Raw genomic sequence first — 14,600 nt, forward strand, 5'->3', positions numbered from 1 at the left:
GTAGAGAAGGAATCTGTTAAAAAAGGATGTCTATGACTTAGTACTAGCAATGACTGTGCAGATACTAGTGGTTTTCCCCAAATTGCTTACAGTATGGCTTTATTTCTTCCAGCATGGGCACACTTACATTGATTTGCAGAGTTTGCACTGGCTTCTTTGAAGGCATTGAAGACATTGATAAGAGTAAAGTGGTCTCCTGCAGGGTGTGAGAATTTTCTCCAGCATGTAAGAGCAATCTCTTCTATTCCAGGAGGTGCGTGTAAAAAGCAATTAGGAGCTTAGAGAAAAATCAAGCCAGGAGTTACTAAGACATGTAAGTGCATGCACAAATAGTGATTTTACTGGTACTTCTGCATTTTTCCTTTCTCAGTTTCCTTTAATCTTCACTGTGGGGTTACTGCTGAAGAACTGACTCCTTGCCATTCACTAAGGTTTTATTTATGTGGATGTTGTTTCAAACTCTTGTTTAGTTTGTGCTGTAAACACAACAAAAGGTGGGCAGCTTTCTTCTAGATTGATGCCAAAAATGCTTTGTAATGGCATGAACAAATTTATCTAGAATCTAAACTTACGGTTTCTTTAATGTAGAAAGAAACTAAATCTATGGATGTAATGACTCAGTTTGCTCCTATATGTTGAAATTTGTAATTTGCAGGTCATTTACTTTTTTTGTGGTACTGTGCTGCATAATTGTGTCTTTGTGCTTAATTGTTAGACTTACACATACCACAAAAACTTCTTCACAAGTTCAGGCCCATAATTAAAAATCAAGCCATAGCAGGAATAAAACCAAGTTGTTCTACAAGGAGAACCTTTAAGGCGTCTCGGTGCCCTGTGGGTTCATGTCCTTGCTGCCCAAGACTCCTCACCAGTTTCTGTCCCCAAGATATTCCCTCTGGGCAAAGCACGATATTGCCATGCCAGAACTTTCTCTGCAGGTAGCTGTTGAGCATTAGAGAGCAGTCAAGCATTGGTGCTGTACTAGGATTAAGTCGCAAAATCATCTTTATAGTTCTATGTGGTTAGGAGGCTGCTGTGGAGAGAAGTGGGACAATTCAATCTGTCTGGAGTCAGCATCACTATGTAACAGTGAGACCTGACAAATGCAAATCTGGACCTGTCTTGCTCTATCTGGTGGGATCTTGAGAAGTCATGGTCTTTATTTTCTGTTTGACCTTCTGATGTCACCCTCCTTTGGGTTAGCCTAAAATCTTTGGGCTTGTGCATCTTTGGTGTATCAAGATTTCAATAGCAGCTTTTGCAGAATGACTGTTTTAAATATCTGGGGTTTATGTGTTGGTGTGAAAGCTCTGTCTCATCAAGTGGAAGAAGTTCTGTACTTAACATCCTTCTAACATGACTATTCTTGCTTCAGACCTGACATCTCCAGTCTTTGGGGCCAGATGATTTGTCTCATAGTGCCTTGTAAAAACAGGGTGATCCATCAGGACAGAATAATTAATACAATAACATCCTTAAGATTGTGTTAGTATTATAAAATATGTAAGGAAACAAAATCACAAAGTAATTGTGGGTCAGTATTATTTACAACTGGAGCTTCCCCTAATTTGCTGCTCCTATCTGCTACAAATGTACATGAATATGACATAAAAAAGTTCATTTTAGTGGATGTTCTGTGTATGCTTTCTGACAAAAGGTTGGAAGTTAATGAGGCAGCTGAAGCATGGAAATGGAGTGCTACTTAGGAATTCATTACTCTTGTTTCATAGCATGCTTAAAGTCAAGACTTAAACAGCCAGAGATAGTCATTTGCTTGAAGTCAGCAGGATGTGAATAACAAAAGTTTGCCTTTGTGTTGCCTTTGTGCACAGGCTTTGCAGGAATCTGCATGCATTTGGCAGGTGGCACAAGCCATGCAGTCAAACCTTATTTACAAGTACCTGTTACCATGGCCGCAATGGTGAGCATCTCATCAACACACTCAAATTCACACGAAGCCAGAATTGACTTTGACAGTTGTGGATCTAGAGGAAATTCTGACATAATAATTCCAAATTCAGAAAGGTTTCCGTCATTATCCAGGGCTGCTAGATAATCAAGGTCTTCCAAAGCCTGCATCAGGCTTTCAGGAGCTAATAAAAAGGGAAGATAATTCAAGTTCTTGAGAATGGCTACATTTAAATGGCAGTCTGAATTTCCATTATAATATTCAACTGTATATTTCCTGTGTGAAAATAATTGAAATTGGCTTCTATGATTTGAACAATAATAAATGAGATGAACAAATGGCTGAGAACATTGTGGATGGGAGAGAATAAGGGGTTACAATTACAGGGCTGCAAATAACTCTGTTGAATTTTTGTGTGTATATGTCAGAGCAGTTGTTGTCAAAAGTCCAAACACAGTGCTGAATAGTGTGTTACATCTACTTCAGGTATTTTATGGTGTGCATCTTCTTCTTAAAGAGGTGGCTGGCCACACCTGAGAGGTGATGAGAGGTACAGCCCTAGGAAAGAGGCTTATAACCAAATGTCAAGCACACACCGAAACTATAACCATCTTATCATTCTGGCAGGTGTTTGGAGATCTCTCGGTTGCTTCTTTTTAAACATAGTTTCTCATGATGTCAGAAGAAAAATAGGAACATAGTAAAAGAAAATTTCTCCCTAACAATTTGCTATATTTTCTTACTGTATGAAGTTAAATTTTCCCTATTGCAAGTTATAACTTCCTTACAACCTCCATAAGTAGAAGTGAGAACAGTGAGACAGAAAAATACATGTGAATGTAGGAAAATAATTGGGTAGGCTGAGAGGCTAATTTGGGAAAAAGTAGGAAATACATGAATTTGGGCTGCATGGTGAGTAGGGAGCATGAGGATGAAATGGGCTGAACAGAGGAAAAAATGAAGGATATAATGAGTTAGAGTTTAGCATTTAAGATGGGAGATACGGACAGTGAGAGCAGAGGAGAACAAAGACTGAAGTGATAGCTTTTTATCTTAGCTGATAGATGAACACAAGTGAAGGTCTCTGCCTGGTGTTGTGGTGGGCCTCATAGGCCAAAAATGGGCTCATCCATGTCCTGACTTGCCCAGACATATTTTTCTGCTTTCACCCCCTTCTTCTGTGAGGAGAAGCAACCACAGGAAAGAGCACAAATAACCTGGAGCCACTGAGGTTAAGGACTCTGGCTTGTCCAGACATGTTCCTCTGCTCCCCCTCCCTCTGTGCTGGGAGAAGCAACTGCAGGAAAGGAAAACAAAAGCCCTGGTTTCACCTAATATGGTCAAGCTTGGCAAAGTGCCATTCTGATTGGCTAATCTATGTCCAAAGACCCATTAGTCTCGGGCTGTATTGATAAAAAGGGATGAGCAGGTAGCACACTGTGCTGCTTCTGCCTCATTGCATCCTGAAAGTGCCTGGAAACTCCACTGCCTCAAGTTTACCAGGAACAGGCTCTAAATGCCTGCATAGCCAGCATGACATTGTGCCAAGACTGCACATTACATTGCATCCTGCCTGCCCCTCTGCAGAGCTTCTGCTGAATTGGGTATCAAGAGGAACCAAGTCAGAGACTATGCAATAGACCCCTAGTTTCCTGAGAAAAGAGCCTGGGAAACTCCAAAGCCTCTAATGGCTTTGAGGCCACTGGCAGCAGCCTCTCCATGTTCTTTGAGTACTGTCTGACAATATTTTGTGAGTAAATACTTAAAGCCTCTTGTAATTACACACTAATTGCCTTCTGCCATAAGCAGAAAGGGGCTTCCTGTGTCCATCTAGTGGATAAGCGGTACAATTAACCACAAGAATCTTCTCTTCCAGTATAATGTTTGTATTTGCCACTTTAAGAAATAAGTGCTCTAATTTTGCCTGTTCCCTGTGTGTATACATTTCCAAACTATGCTTTTTGAACCTTGTGAATAAGTTTTCTGGTGAGTTTTAATGTTAATAAGCAGTTTTCATAGTTAATAACAATCATCACCTGGATATCAAAATCAATGCAGATTATTAATTTTGCATAATCCATCACACCTGGAGTATTCAGTAGGGAGATTTGCTTCTTGAGCACCAAGTTTGTAGACTCAAATGGCACACATGGAGGCTTTTAGGACTGCAGGATTATCAGTTGCTTCAGGTAAGTGTTCAGTTAATCAGCTTTTGCTCAATGACATACTAAGCTTATTCTTTGTGTCGCAGGTCATAGGTGTACATTGCTCTTTCATGAATGAGGGTGAATATAATCAACCTACAAGATGCAAAGATACAGAAGATGGCCTATGCACATGGCTACATGCATAGGCCTTCAATTACCGTTGCATCTCATCAGTCATGTTTTGATAGGCCAAAAAGTGGCATTTGTGGTAGCTACTCTGAACCCATCAGCTGGGCGGGGATCAATAACAAAGGAGTTTGGCCAAGATGCTTCTTGCTTGTTAAGTATATGGCTGAATTTCTCCTTTTTCCACTCTTGATTTTTTCACTTCTTTGCATTTGAAGCAGCAGAAGACAGATGCAGCTTATGTAGCTATACCCTGTCTCTTTTCAGAATAATGTGAAGTGTTCTTCTGTGTGTAGCTTTTTAAGGGGTTTGTTGGGGTTTTTTGATTGTGGGTTTTTTTTTGGGTGGGATATTTTCTTTTTCAGATTTTGAAAAATAATAGTCTAAGTGTTCTCTTGTTGTCAAAGAATGATGTAATAAATTCAGTGATAAGAAAACATGTCTGAAAGGACAAGATTCAGCAAATCTGCTGTTGATGACAGTAGGCCCCTTTGGCAAAGCAGGCATAGAAGAGCTTTATATACAACCATGGTGGCTGGAGAGAGTGAACCTGAAAGCTGACTGGAAGTTGTCAAGCTTACACTCTCCAAGAAAGTAGTTGCTAGAGCATAAAAAATGTTGGTGGAAATTTGGACAGTCTTGAAGTGTGAAGGCTTTTTCCTCCCAGCTCCTTTCAAAGACAGATCTCTGTTTCAGCCCTTATTGAAATGGTCAAAATCTTTTGTGAGTGCTAGTTCATTTAAATTCATAACTGCTCTCCTGTCACTGCAGCAACTTCCTCCTATTCCAGCTTAAGGAACTGTTTGATATTTTCTCTCTGGTTTATGGATAACAACTTAAATTTTAGTCCCCTTGAAGCTAGTGTCAAAAATTCCACATCAGCAGGACTTGGCCTCATCCCCAGCCAAGCATACCCAGGACTGAGAAACTAATGACTGCACTGGCAGTTCTTCATGCTTCTGCAGGCTGCTGATGGCTTGCATATTAATGTCCAAAAAATCTCTAAATAAAAAAACTCCAAAGCAAAGCTACAGCTGCCCACATGGCCAGGATGTGTATTTCTCCTCCTATCTTTTGATATGAGGCTTTTAATGCTGTCTCACATAGAAAAGCTCAGGAAATGTGGCATAGATGATTGGTCCATGAGGTGGATTGAAAACTGGCTTGACAACACAGTTCAGAGGGTTGTGATTGGTTTGAAAACTGTCTTGACAACACAGTTCAGAGGGTTGAGATTGATAGCACAGAGTCAACTTGGAGGTCTGGGGCCCAGTGGATCAGTACTGGGCCCAGTTTTGTGCAATGTCTTTACTAAGGACCTGGATGAGGGCATTTAGTGTACCCTTGGCAAGTTTGCTGATGAGGAGGGGAGGCTGACACCTGTCAGGCTGTGCTGCCATCCAACAAGATCTGGACAGGCTGGAGAGCTGGGTGAAGGCTAACCACATGAAGTTCAGTAAGGACAAATACTGGGTCCTGTACCTGGGGAGGAACAGCAGCAGGCAACAGTACAGGGTAGGAGTTGCTCTACTGGAGAGCAGCTCCATGGAGAAAGACCTTGGAGTCCTGCTGGATAGCAAGTTCTGCATGGGCCAGCACTGTGTTCCTGTGGCTAAGAGAGCCTATGGCATCCTGGGGAGCACCAAGAAAAGTGTGTCCTGGAGATCTAGGAAGGTTCTTCTCCCCCTCTACTCTGCCCTAGTGAGACCACATCTGGAGTACTGTGTTCAGTTTTGACCTCCCCAATTCAGGAGAGACAGGGACCTGTTGGAAAAAGCCATGAGGATGATTAGGGGACTTGAGTATCTCCCCTATGACAAGATAGTGAAAGCCTGGGACTGTTTAGTCTTGAGAAGAGGAGACTGAGGGGGGATTTGGTCGATGTCTATAAATATCCGAGGAGTGGGTTTCAAGTGGATGGGGCAAATCTCTTTTTGGTGGTGCACAGTAATAAGACAAGGAACAATGGATACAAACTCAAACGTAAGTTTCACCTCAACGTAAGTTTCACCTCAACAGGAGGTGAGGGTGACAGCACTGGAACAGGTTGCCCAGAGATGTTGTGGAGTCTCCTTCTCTGGAGACTTCCAAAACCTGCCTGGATACATTCCTGTGCAGACTACCCTAGGCGATCCTATTTAGACAGGGGGATTGTATTTGATGATCTCTGAGATTCTCTTCTAATCCCTTAAGTTCTGTGATTCATTAGGAGATGACTAGAAAGAATTTCTTCCTTGAATTCATTATGAACAAGAACCTGTCCTTGGCAGGCTACTTTTGCACCACAGAGATTAGAAGCAAAGCAAGTCTGTGAGGAACTGGCAAGTCATGTTTAGCCATAGTGTCATGCTTCAGGAGAGAACTGGGGTTGTTTAGACTGAAGAAAAGTAGGCTGAGGGGAGACCTTCTCACTCTCTACACCTGAAAGGAAGTTGGAGTGAGGTGGGGGTTAGTTTCTTCTCCTACATATTGTGTATGATAGGATGAGACAAAATAGTTTCAAGTTGCCCCAGGGGAGGCTTAAATTGGATATAAGAGGAAACATCTTCACTGGAAGGGTTCTCAAAGACTGGAACAGGCTCACCAGGGAGGTGGTTGAATCCCCACAGCTGGAGGAGTTCAGCATGGTTTAGTCCTAGACTGGTTGAATCCCCACAGCTGGAGGAGTTCAGCATTATTTAGTCCTAAACTGGTTAGGTTAATGGTTGGACTAGATGGTCTTACAGTCTTTTCCTGCCTAAATAATTCTATGGTTCTAAAAGTGAATAGGGAAGCAAGCCAGCACCTGTTCTTTATGATGCTAATGTCTGAAGGAAAACTTAGTTTATTAATTCCCCTTGCATGAACCTTTACAGAACTTCTCCAACATGTAAGTCTGGTAGTGCTGTGACTTTAACTTAATTTTAAAACATTTACTGTTAGTTTTCAGAGGCTATCTCAGGAGTCTGTAAATTCCTGTTAAGCCTCTGAACCTGTTTCATTTCAGTACTAAAGTACTTATCTTTGCCTGTTCAACATGAGGGGTGGTTCTTTCTAGAGAGAACATTTTGTTATCAAACCGATGAGGTTTAATGGGATAAAAGATGAGCCCTTGCAAAAGCTAAAGCATCTGAGAAGAAAGGTTAGAGAACTGAAAAGTTACAGCTGATGAACAATGAGAGTCAGTGGCAGGGAATAGATACCAGTGATTGAAAACACAGGGAGAGTGACATGGTCATTCAGACAAGCAGTAATTACTAGGAAATCATGGAAGGCTAATTTCCTGAAATCAACAAAGTGGTTTGTGCTCTACCTTACAAGATCTATGGGTTTATGGCATCCAATTTCAATCCTCTGATAGCATCAGCAATTTGCATTTTTATGCCCTAGAGGTAGCTGCCTTGAGATTTACAAGCACAAATTACTTCCCTATTTTGCTGTGAGTGTTACTAAAAAAATATAAAGAGGAGATTCCTGGAGTTTTTTTGTACTAAGAAGGACAAGATAGTAAAGGTAGATAAGAGAAGATGAAGGGGTAGATGAAAATAAATTAGAAGGGGTTTTCAATCATGGATCTGCATTTTGAGGCACAAGCCCAGTCAAGGAAAAAACATTGTATGAACAAGCAAAACCTAACTTGAGAGGTTTTTATGGTGTGGCTCCTATTTAAATAAAAACTACTATAATAAATCACAAGTACAGTAAATGTTTAGATATGAAAAGCTCTTCTTTAATGAACAGAAACCTACGTTGTCTTATAATGATTTGTAGCAAGCCAGTATCGTTATTTTTAGAGCCAGTATCATTATTTTTAGGACTTCTTGCCAACATCAACTGCTGCTGCCATCGAGGCAAACTGCAGCACTTTGTGACTCAACTGCTGCTTTCACAAGAGTGAAGTTTAAAAGAAGCTCAAGATGTGTCCTGTACTTTCAACAAAAAACTGCCATATCCCTGGAAGTTTAAAGTGTATTTCCTGCTCTGATTTTTTTTCTCTTTTCTTTCCTTTGCCTGTGTTCTTTGGCTACTTAAGACTGGAATGCTCTGGACTTGTTTCAGAAAATCTGACCAGTTTTATATCAATACAAATCCTACTCTTGATCATATTTAGACTTAGTAAAGCCAATAAGTAACTAAATGTTGTTGTTGGCACTGAAACTGTTTATCTGAAAGTTTCAAGTTGACTTAGAGTGATGTTCCTGCAGAGGGACCTAGACAGGCTGGATGGGTGGGCAGAGGCCAATGGGATGAGATTGAACAAGGCCAAGTGCAGGGTCCTGCACTTTGGCCACAACGACCCCAAGCAGTGCTACAGGCTGGGGACAGAGTGGCTGGAGAGCAGCCAGGAAGAAAGGGACCTGGGGGTACTGGTAGATAGTAGCTGAAGATGAGGCAGCAGTGTGCCCAGGTGGCCAAGAGAGCCAATGGCATCCTGGCCTGCATCAGGAACAGTGTGGCCAGTAGAACAAGGGAGGTTATTCTGCCCCTGTACTCAGCACTGGTCAGGCCACACCTTGAGTGCTGTGTCCAGTTGTGGACCCCTCAATGCAAGAGAGATGTTGAGGTGCTGGAAGGTGTCCAGAGAAGGGCAACAAAGCTGGTGAGAGGCCTGGAACACAAACCCTATGAGGAGAGGCTGAGGGAGCTGGGGGTGTTTAGCCTGCAGAAGAGGAGGCTCAGGGGTGACCTCATTGCTGTCGACAACTACCTGAAGGGAGGTTGTAGCCGGGTGGAGCTTGGTCTCTTCTCCCAGGCAACCAGCAATAGAACAAGGGGACACAGTCTCAAGTTGTGCCGGGGGAAGTCTAGGCTGGATGTTAGGAGGAAGTTGTTGGCAGAGAGAGTGATTGGCATTGGAATGGTCTGCCCAGGGAGGTGGTGGAGTCACTGTCCCTGGAGGTGTTCAAGAAGAGCCTGGCTGAGGCACTTAGTGCCATGGTCTATTTGACTGGCTAGGGCTGGGTGCTAGGTTGGACTGGCTGATCTTGGAGGTCTCTTCCAACCTGCTTGATTCTATGATTCTATGGCATGCACAAAATAACGTTTCTAAAGGTAGCTGTCTCTTTAGTGTTTTCTGTATTACATCTCATGTGGCTGAAAGTGGAGCCTTTAAAGTGTGATAAAAGAAATACAAAAGTATTATTGTTGCATAAGGAAGCAGATGATTTAGTGATGTACCCAAAGTCATGTAGTAAATTAATATTAGAGACAAGAATTTAGCATAATTTTAGTGGGTTTTAATAGTCTATTTAGCTGTATCATGTTCATGTTGAGGGTCTACAGGTCTTGTGTTCTGGTTTCCTACCCTGTGAAAATGTTGAGTATGTAAAATACCCTTCTTCTCTTAGATCTTTCCTTTCCTCAGAAAAAAATGTTGCCAAGTTAGAGCTGACTTGAGTGACAGGTGAAGGGATGTTGCCTTTAAAGAGCTGATTCACTGCCTGGCAAACCACAAGTTTTTCCAGCTTCTGTTAGGTTTAACAGCATGAAGAGGTGCCAAAGTAATTACCGCAGGGAGAATGGTTCTGTGGAATGGTGTTTTCTGTTACTGTTTTTTAACACTGCTCCTTGGATAGCAAACTGAAGATATGGGGAATCTGAGTGCCAAGTTTTCTTCACATTATGCAAAGATTTCCCTTCTGCAAAGACAAGCTTCTCTGTGCAGGTTTCATCTTGATTCTCTTTTTTTTTCTCCCTCCAGCTTCTGAGGTAGGCTTTTTTGATGCATTTGCCATATGCTGAAGCCACCAATTCTATAACTATGTTTTTTTTCTTTAAGTTATAGTTGATCATTAAGAAATACTTTTCCAAACTCTTACTTTGCAGTCTTAAGTTGTTCACTCTTTCCAAACTGGCTGATAGTGGTTGCTCCTGTGCTTTGGTGCCAGTCAGGATAGAGGCTGACTTGCGTTTTCCTAACCTAAATATGCCAAGTAATATCTGCATGCCAGGGGCAGCAGTGGCTGTTCAGTGACATTCTCTCTGCTTTGTGTCATCCTTAAAGCACATACTTAGCATGGGGCCTACAGGAAAGATGGGCAGGCACTTCTTATCAGGAAGTGTAGGGATAGGATGAAGGGCTGCAATTTTAAAATGAAAGAGGGGAGATTTAGACTAGATATTAGGAAGAAATTCTTCCCTGTTAGCATGGTGAGGCACTGAAACAGGTTGCCTAGAGAAGTTTTGGATGCCTCTGCCCTGGTCAAGTTAGATGTTGCTTTGAGCAGCCTGGTCTATTGGAAGGTGCACCTGCCCATGGCAGGGGGCTTAGTCTAATTTATCTTTAAGGTCCCTTCCAATCCCAAAGTATTTTGTGACTGTGCAACACAGAATCACAGAAAACATCTGTCTGAAAGAGACTTCAAAGATCATCCAGTCTAACCTTCAACCCAGCCTGTATATCCACAAAAGGCATACTTTAAATATAAAATGGCATACATTTTTTTATCACTTTTGGTTTCTTTTTTACTCTCCAGTAAATGATATGAGGGAAGTCCAGATGGACTACCCCATCTCATTTTGTGATACCAGATGTGTTCTAAGCAATTGGCTACTATCCATGTGGTGTGTGCTCTGTTACTGGACTATACATAACTGTCCTGACTACTGTTCCTTATGCCTCTTGTCCCATAGATGCAGGACTGCTGCTAAAGCTCAGGTTGTCCAGTCCATACTTTGCTTCCTGTGTTTTCTGTCTGGTCTTTACCTCCTCCAATTCCTTTTATGCTTTTCCACTGATTTGTGAAACACAAACTATGAAAGCAGAATTTTTTTCATTAGGAGGTAAATTTAATCAGTAAAATTTAGGAATTAAACCACCAAAAAATCCAGCAAGTGAACCTTTGATAATAAATCTCCCATGAAATGATCTCTGTTGAGCAGACCTTACATAGCACATTAAGTTTCTGCCCTTTACAGTCTGATTCTAATGAAAAGCTACACAAACACATTTTGTTTCTTGTAGAATTTGAAATGATCTGCAATTGTACAACTCTTGGTACTCTAGAAATATATTCTCATGGGGGCTGTAATAGAATAGCTCTGAGATGTAGTGTTAACCATGACCATCAAGAAATGTTTTAATCTAAAACTTTTTATGGTAATTCAGCATGAATTAAGAATCTACATAATGCTTTCACCTTGATCCCTTGCAGAAATTTTATGTGGGTTTATGCTGATTTACATAGTTTAAATAAGGATTTTCCAGTGATTTACAACATTCTATAATGGTGCTGCACTCTGTGGGAAACGAGTTCTTTGTCCCATTAAAGAACACAGTAAAGATATAGCAGATTAACTGACAAAAGTGTAAACACATCCCTGTTAGCATGGCACAGAAGTTCAGAGTGCACTTCAGAACTGCAGTGCCAAATACATTTTCAGATGGCTCATGAACTCTGAAAAGTGTCTCAAGTCTGATGCATTTGTTTGTCTCTTTTACAGCATGAATTAAATGCCACAGCTGTCAGCCTGACATATTTGTTGCTTTTGTAATGCAATAGTGAGTCAGAGTTAACCCAGGCTTTTCTTTTTCCTCAAAGAGCAGCAGAAAAGCCACTTGTGCATGTTGCTGTTGAGCACAAGTGAACTGTTTTACTGATGTAATTTTTGTTTCTTTACTTATCTCCTGTGTGGTCTCTACCTCTTGTCCAGGGAATGAGGATGTCAGAAAGAAATTCTTTACAGTAAGGGTGTTGTGACACTGGAAGAGGTCATCTAGGGAGGTTACAGACTTCCCCTCCCTAGAGGTATTCAAGGCCAGGGTGGTTTTGGCACATGCCATGTGCTTGAAAGCTTGACATGCGTTTTGAATTCTGTAAGTTGGTCTAGTGCAATAACTAACTCTCTGTGCTAGTTTGCAGCTAGCTAGAATGTTTTGGTGAGAAGGATTAGATTACAGTGCTGATGTCTACTTTGCTCATAGGCTTGCTGGGAGGTATAAGAACAAGAATCCAAACATAGATAAGTGAATTGTTCCCACTTCTTCTTGGGGCATTGCCTGAGCTGCATTTCTCTCTAGCCTCTCTGCTGTTTCTCTGATTAATCCACTTTACTTTCTAACCCTCTGGCCAAACCTCCATTCTTCCTTGGGACTGGGGTAAGGTAGAGATGGGGGGGAGAAGGTGGAAAGGTGGTGGGGAGCAACTCAGGTTTCTGGGAGGGCTGTTGTGTTTCTGTATTACCTTTTACCTTGTCTATTTCTGTCTATAACTGTATATACTGTAAATCTCTGCTTGTATATTCTGCTAAGCTGTAAATATAAGCTTCATTCAAATTTCCAGAGCCGGATGAGTCTAGTCTGGGTGATGTCCAAAGTGTGGGGGGGCAGGGAACACTCAAACCATCACACTCTCCTTACAAATCTGCTAACATCAATAGTCCTGTTTCTTTCAGACAAATGTATTTCACAGCAGGTACTTCAAACTGTCTGCATTCTGAGACTATGAGCTTTATAGTTATCTCTGGGGAGCTGTGGTAGGGATATAACCTAAGTGTTAGCAGAGGAGAGGTTTGTTGCCCACTCAGAAGTTGGAAAAAGAAAGCCCTAAGGCAAAGAAAGCTAATGTGATCCATCCTAGGATAAAGGAAAAAGCTGTGCTAGACAATTAAAGCAATGTTTGAAATGTTCAGTTGTGTGAGGTCTTAAGATGGGAAGGAGACCAGGAAATTGTGCAGACTTTCTCATCTCCATTCAGTGGACCCTCTACAGTGCTTTCAGGATTTTCTTTCTTTGTTCAAATAGCTTGTGTAGCATTCCTCACACTCTTTTAGTAACTCCTCAAACCTTTCATTACCTTGACCTTACACTTTTGATCTAGCTAGCCAAAACCTTTCCCATATTTGATAAGCTCATCCAATGCCTTTACAATTTTGTACACATCATCAGGCTGCTTTCTTCAGCTCCACTGTCTCAAAAATACAGACAAAACTTAGAATCTCTGCATCTGTAAAAGCCTTAATTGCCTCCAGCATTTCATTCTCTCTGAATAGCAATTGTCTCCATTATGCCTTTAAATCAAAAAACTGCAGAGTGCTTTTCCTAATGTAACTTCACTAATTTATTCTGCAGTTCAAGGACGACTTGCTTCATATCCAGTACAACATTAGTATGTTTTAGAATATATTTTAAAACTAAAGTACTCCTATATTTGAGTGGAAGCCAACTGTATTCCACAACCATTTCCCATGAAGATTTCCTAGGTGCAACAAAAATGACCCTCTCAAGGCGTATTTCTGGTGAGCAGGCAGAAAAGGGAAAAGTAGAGTAAATTATTCTTAGATATCTCACTTACAGTATATCAAAACATCCAACAGTGGGAATTAAGTTCTTTATCACTGGTTATTTACAGTGTGCAACATGTAGAAGACAAGTGATGATTCTTATTTCCTGTCTGTGCATGAAGAAAAAGAGGATAACATAAAATTTCTTCCTATTTGTAATTGAAATGTATTGTAAATGAAGCTACTAAGGAGGTCATGTGATTCCCAAAATGATGAAATCAGTTCTGTTGCCCTCATTTTAAGGGTAGTCATCAGCAGAATTGGGGGGTTTTGGTAGGATCAGACAAAGAATATCCTTCTGTAGAAAAAGCTCTAAGATATGAAGTCAGAAAAATGAGCAAGCAGCCACTTTCTTCACACTCTTACCTCAAAATTCAGAGTATTCCCTGTGTAGTACTGAAAGCTTATTCAGGGTTGTTATATAATTATTGTCCTTAAGTAACAGCTTATTGTAAATTTGAGGTGGAAGATGCAGGGAAGAAAGCTGATTTCCTCTAAATATATCTCCTAAAAGAAGCAGTTCATATTTTGGCTGTAAACTTCTGATTAAATGAATATATTTTGTTAGCTATCTGTAGGATGCCTTGTACAAGGCGACACAACTTTTCTTTGTGGGCTCCAGCAAAATAATACCAACCCTAAATGAGAAGACATTTGCCATATTGATTTTTTTTTTTTTTAATAATTCTGCTTCCATTCAGATACTTTATCATCTTTTACAAAGCAAATAGTTCACAGATGATGTCATTTTTCCTAAGTGCAGCTACTGCATTGTGAACTGTTCAGGCGGGTAAGGAGTAAAGGCAGTGTCAATATTATTACAAGTTCTTCAGTAAAAAACAGAGCTTTGCATAACAGGACCAACTCAACCTTTAAATAACTGCAATAGTAATAATAATAAATACATAGAAAATGGGTACTTTGTCATTACCTGGCCTGGTTATAAAGTCACAGTGTCCAAAGCCTGCTATATTCATCCTCTTGAGAAAGAGAACCATGCTAGTCAGGTTTGACTCCTGTATCTTGGCTGGCAGATGTTCTTTCATTTCTTTGTGTGTAAATTCTTCAGGATACAAGCAGAAAAGTTTTCCTGGAAG

At 40.9% G+C, this 14,600-nt stretch overlaps 1 protein-coding gene across 1 annotated transcript in view; it reads right to left on the minus strand.

Moving 5' to 3' along the window:
• Positions 1-14,600, minus strand: part of DHX32 (DEAH-box helicase 32 (putative)) — a 32,816-nt gene that overhangs the window by 4,729 nt on the left and 13,487 nt on the right. Inside the window, exons 6-8 of the mRNA XM_064145298.1 lie at positions 14,435-14,593; positions 1,902-2,093; positions 128-277 (exon numbers count right to left, since the gene is read on the minus strand). Coding sequence (XP_064001368.1) covers positions 128-277; positions 1,902-2,093; positions 14,435-14,593 — 501 coding nt within the window. The remainder of the gene's footprint in view (positions 1-127; positions 278-1,901; positions 2,094-14,434; positions 14,594-14,600) is intronic.

Source organism: Pogoniulus pusillus, chromosome 6, assembly GCF_015220805.1.
Source record: "Pogoniulus pusillus isolate bPogPus1 chromosome 6, bPogPus1.pri, whole genome shotgun sequence".
Taxonomy (NCBI): Eukaryota; Metazoa; Chordata; class Aves; order Piciformes; family Lybiidae; genus Pogoniulus; species Pogoniulus pusillus.